This window comes from Columba livia, chromosome W (assembly GCF_036013475.1).
Source record: "Columba livia isolate bColLiv1 breed racing homer chromosome W, bColLiv1.pat.W.v2, whole genome shotgun sequence".
Taxonomy (NCBI): domain Eukaryota; kingdom Metazoa; phylum Chordata; class Aves; order Columbiformes; family Columbidae; genus Columba; species Columba livia.
This window is the reverse complement of record NC_088641.1, coordinates 17,438,900-17,444,682: the sequence shown is the minus strand read 5'-3', so window position 1 is coordinate 17,444,682 and position 5,783 is coordinate 17,438,900. Positions and strand designations below refer to the sequence as shown.

At 44.5% G+C, this 5,783-nt stretch overlaps 1 protein-coding gene across 1 annotated transcript in view; it reads right to left on the bottom strand.

The window, feature by feature from the left end:
* LOC135577223 (rapamycin-insensitive companion of mTOR-like) overlaps positions 1–5,783 on the bottom strand; it is a 106,140-nt gene that overhangs the window by 29,361 nt on the left and 70,996 nt on the right. Inside the window, 4 exon segments of the mRNA XM_065045116.1 lie at positions 1,898–1,976; positions 2,088–2,164; positions 5,133–5,266; positions 5,269–5,293. Of these exon segments, the coding sequence (XP_064901188.1) occupies positions 1,898–1,976; positions 2,088–2,164; positions 5,133–5,266; positions 5,269–5,293 (315 nt within the window).

Sequence of the window (5,783 nt, the reverse complement as noted above, 5' to 3'; positions counted from 1 at the left end):
GAGTTTGGTCCATGTCATTTATCCGTCTCAACTGCGACACTGAGGGAGTTGGCTGAGCTGCTCACCAAGCCACTCTCAAAATATTTATCAGCAGTCTAGGCTAACTGAGGAGGTTCCAGCTGAGTGGAGGTTAGCAAATCATAGAACAGCTTGGGTTGGAAGGGACCTTAAAAGGTCATCTAGTCCAACCCCCCTGCAATGAGCAGGGACCCCCTACATCCAGAAGGAGGATCTGGGGAACTACAGGCCTGTTAGTCTGACCTCGGTGCCAGGAAAAATTATAGAGATCATCATCTTGAGTGCCATCATGTGGCATACAGGACAACCAAGAGCTCAGGCCCAGTCAGCATGGGTTTATGAAAGGCAAGTCCTGCTTGACCAACCTGATCTCCTATGACAAGGTGATCCGCTTAATGGATGAGGGAAAGGCTGCAGATATTTTGTACCTAGAATTTAGTAAAGCCTTTGATGATGTTTCCCACAGCATTCTCCTGGAGAAAATGGCTGCTCATGGATCTTATGAGTGTACTCTTTGCTGGGTAAAAGACTGGTTGGATGGCTGGGCCCAAGGAGTTGTGGTGAATGGAGTTAAATCCAGTTGGTGGCCAGTTACAAGTGGTGTTCCCCAGGGCTCAGTATTGGGGCCAGTTCTCTTTAATATATTTATAAATGATCTGGATGAGGGGATCAAGTGCAGGTGACACAAAGTTAGGTGAGCGTGTTGATCTGCTTGAGGGTAGGAAGGCCATACAGAAGGATTTGGACAGGCTGGATCAATGGGCTGAGGCCAACTGTATGAAGTTCAACAGGGCTAAGTGCCAGGTCCTGCACTGGGGTCACAAGAATTCCGTGCAACGCTACAGGCTTGGGGAAGAGTGGCTGGAAAGCTGGATGGCGGAAAAGGACCTGGGGGTGTTGGCCAACAGCCAGCTGAATATGAGCCAGCAGTGTACCCAGGTGGCCGAAAAGGCCAACAGCATCCTGGCTTCTATCAGAAATAGCGTGGCCAGCAGGACTAGAAAAGTGATTCTCCCCCTGTACTCAGCACTTGTGAGGCCCCACCTCAAATACTGTGTTCAGTTTTGGGCCCCTCACTACAAGAAAGACATTATGCTGATGAAGGGTCTAGAGAACATGCCCTATGAGGAGCAGCTGGGGGAACTGGGGCTGCTTAGCTTGGAGGAAAGGAGGCTCAGGGGAGAACTTATCACTGTCTACCACTACCTGAAAGGAGGTTGTAGCAAGGTGGGTGTCCATCTCTTCTCCCAAGCAGCAAGAGGTAGGTAGGACAAGGGGAAACGGCCTCAATTTGTGCCAGGGAAGGTTCAGATTGGATATTAGGAAAAATTTCTTCACTGAAAGGGTTGCCAAGCACTGGAACAGGCTGCCCAGGGGAGTGGTTGAGTCACCATCCCTGGAGGTATTTAAAAGATGTACAGATACAGTGCTTCAGGATGTGGTTTAGTTGTGGACTTGGTAGTTGGACTTAAGGGTCTTAAAGGTCTTTTCCAACCTAAATGATTCTATGATTCTATAATCAGAGGTGACAGGTATCTTGAAAAGTAGTATTCCTTTCTGCACTTTTCTAGATAAGACCTTACACAACAACCTATTTTGAAAAGTCAGTAAGTCACTACACTCCTGAAATATTTGCTGGAATATCAAAATTATATAAAAGACCTGGCTAAATCAAAAGCATGTATATACAGAGCAGCTATGGAACTGTCAACCTTTTTCAGCAAAATCATAAGTCACTGAAGCAAAAAATGTATTGGCATTAGGAATACAGATATATATGAATGAACAATAGTTTTAATAATATTTGACCTTCTAAACCTGCGTATTCACACCCTTACTCTTCCTAATTTCAAGCGAATGCACGTTTTAATCTTATTACCTTTTGCCACTTTTCCATTTGTTTTGTTACATAACCTCTTTCATTTAGATACGAAAACCCCTTTGGAATGGACAGAAATCTGTAAAGTAACATCAGACAGTCAATACTCCACTTAAATCACATGATTTGCATAAAAAGAAACACTTATTGTTTCCACAGTCCAAAGTCAAGCAGCATATTCAATATTTACCTTAGGAGGAGAAGCAAACCTTTGTCTCCAAGGTGAGAAAGAGCTGGTTTCATTTGGATAAGTGCATGAAGATTGGCCTAAAATAATTAAAAATGCATGAAGAATATCCAAGCACTATATAATTCACAGAATCACACAGAATCACAGAATCGACTGGGTTGGAAAAGACCTCAGAGATCATCGAGTCCAACCCTTGGTCCAACTCCAGTCCGTTTACTAGATCATGGCACTAAGTGCCATGTCCAATCTCAGTTTAAAAACCTCCAGGGACGGCGAGTCCACCACCTCCCTGGGCAGGCCATTCCAATGCCTGACCACTCTCTCTGTAAAGAATTTCTTTCTAATATCCAGCCTAAATTTCCCCTGGCAGAGTTTAAGCCCATGCCCCCTTGTCCTATTGCTAACTGCCTGGGAGAAGAGACCAATCCCCACCTGGCTATAACTTCCCTTCAGGTAGTTATAGAGAGTGATGAGGTCACCTCTAAGCCTCCTCTTCTCTAGACTAAAAAACCCCACCTCCCTCAGCCTCTCCCCATAGGTCTTATGTTCAAGTCCCTTCACCAGTCGTGTTGTTCTTCTCTGGACCCGCTCCAGCACTTCAATGTCTTTCCTGAACTGAGGGGCCCAGAACTGAACACAATACTCCAGGTGTGGCCTCACCAATGCAGAGTATAGGGGAAAGATCACTTCCCTTGTCCTGCTGACCACGCTGTTTTTGATACAGGACAGGATACCGTTGGCCTTCTTGGCCACCTGGGCACACTGTTGGCTCATATTGAGCTTCCTGTCAATTAGTACCCCCAGGTCCCTTTCTGTCTGACTGCTCTCCAGCCACTCTGCGCCCAGCCTGTAGCGCCTGTAGCAGGGGGTTGTTGTGATCAAAGTGCAGCACCCGGCACTTGGCCTTATTGAACTTCATCCCATTGGAATCAGCCCATTTTTCCAGTCTATCCAGATCCCTCTGCAGAGCCCTCCTGCCTTCCAGCAGGTCGACACTCCCTCCCAACTTGGTGTCATCAGCAAATTTGCTGATGATGGTCTCAATCCCCTCATCTAAATCGTCAATAAAGATGTTAAACAGGACTGGACCCAACACTGACCCCTGGGGAACACCACTAGTGACTGGCCGCCAGCTAGATGCAGCCCCATTCACCAGCACTCTCTGGGCCCGGCCCTCCAGCCAGTTCTTAACCCAGCATAGAGTACACTTGTCCAAGCCATGGGCTACCAGCTTTTGCAGGAGTATATTATGGGAGACAGTGTCAAAGGCCTTGCTGAAGTCCAGATAGGCCACATCCACGGCTTTCCCCTCATCCACCAGCTGGGTCACCTGATCATAAAAGGAGATCAAAGGTTGGTCAGACAAGACCTGCCCCTCCTAAACCCATGCTGGCTGGGTCTGATCCCTTGTCCATCCTGAAGGTGCTGTGTGATTCCATTCAGGATGATCTGCTCCATAACCCTGCCAGGCACCGAGGTCAGGCTGACAGGCCTGTAGTTGCCAGGGTCAGCTCTGCAGCCCTTTTTGTGGACTGGGGTAACATTGGCCAATTTCCAATCATATGGGACCTCCCCAGTGAGCCAGGACTGTTGGAAGATGATGGAGAGCGGCTTGGCAAGTTCTTCTGCTAGCTCCCTCATCACCCTAGGATGGATCTCATCTGGTCCCATAGACTTGTGAGGATCCAGATGGCTCAGTAAATCACCAACTATTTCCTCCTGGAATATAAGGGGCCTATTTGGCTTCCTATCTCTGTCAACCACCTCCAGAGATGAGTTGTCCTGAGGGCCACCTGTCTTACTGGTAAAAACTGACGCAAAGTAGGTATTAAGTACCTCAGCTTTCTCCTCATCTTTGTTAACTATATTTCCCTCAAAGTCCAACAGAGAATGGAGGTTTTCCTTGCCCCTCCTTTTGTTATTAACATATTTGAAGAAGGACTTTTTATTATCCCTGACAGAACTGGCCAAATTAACTTCAAATTGCACTTTTGTTTCACTGATTATTTTCTGCATGATCTAGCTATTTCCATAAATTCTTCATAAGTAGCCAGCCCTTTTTTCCACAGTCGGTAAAGTCTCTTTTTATTTCTGATTTCATTCAGAATCTCCCTGTTTAGCCAAGCCGGTTTTCTTCCCCGCCGGCTAGCCTTTCGGCACACTGGTATAGCCTGTTCCTGTGCACTCAAAACCTCCTGCTTGAAGCATGTCCAACCCTCCTGGGCCCCCTTTTTTTTAAGCACTGTTTCCCAGGGTATGCTCTGAACTAGACTCCTGAATAGGCAAAAATCTGCCCTCTGGAAGTCCATCGTAGAGGTTTTGTTAATGGTTCTCCCTGCATCTCCGAGTATTGAAAATTCTATTATTTCATGGTCGCTATGCCCCAGGCGGCCTCCAACCACTACATCTCCCACCAGCCCTTCTCTGTTTGTAAACAGTAGGTCTAGCGGGGTCTTGCCCCTGGTAGGCTCATTTACCAGCTGATGAAGGAAATTGTCCTCTATACACTCTAGGAACTTCCTAGACTGCCTCTTCTGTGCAATATTGAGCTCCCAGCAGATATCCGGCAGGTTAAAGTCACCCATAAGAACAAGGGCCGTCGATTTTGAGACATCTGCCAGCTGCTTGTAGAATAATTCATCTCCTTCTGAACATTACAATTACAACAGTCTGCCAGCACTGAGGCAGCCAGTTTTTCACAAAAGGAAGTATCAAACAGCACTAACCTCATCCTAATATTATCCACTTTAGGTACTATTATCCACTTTAGGCACCTTCATTAATATATCTCCTTTACAAAAAGTATTATGATCAAAATAGCTGAATTAGACTGAATTCATATTTAAAAGTAAGCATAATCCAGAAGTCTACATTTTCTTGTCATTAATACTGCAGTATTTTCAGCAAGAGGTCTATAAACTATTATGAAGTCCATCAATGACAATCAAGAAAGGAAATAATCAGTAGCTTCTTGCATACTTTTACTTTGCTACTGGGGTAGGGGTTGGGGAACAAAAAGAAGTTGAAAAGGAAAAGGATGCTCACCTTGTCTTCACATGCCTCATCTAGAATATCAAGTGCCTCAGAAGAAATAGTTTTATTTTTATCATGTAACTGGGTCACCAGTAACTCAGTCCCCCAGTTGCTGAAGAATTTTACATTTGCTCTCAGTAATACTCGTGTTTTGTTGCATACAACCTGCAGCTCTGCAAAAGTAAGGAAAATGCTTTTTTGAACGGAAGAAAAATAACTAATGTAGTTAATGATTTATCACTTTTAAAAATACATTTCAATTACCATATTTTATAGCAAGTAACTGCATTGCACACCTTAATACATTAAAACTACAGTCTACTTGACAGCTATTTCTATCTTATCAAATGAGAAATTTGAACCTGAGATCGCAACTAATCTGGTGACTGCAAGTCTCCTTGGAAAGCCCTTATCAATTAGTCATTCACTGTGATGGCACCACACAAATTCATCAAGATATACGAAAGAAATACCTTGTAAATGACCAGTGCAATTGCATATACTTCCATGTATGTAATGTTTTGAAAAATACTTTAACAAGCAAATCTTAGAACCCTTGGGGAAGTTATTTTAATAAATTTTAAATTGTTTCCCAAAAGCATCTGATCTTCAAAGCTTCTATGAAAATGTTCTTTTCTGTAATAAGACAGTTTCCCAACACTT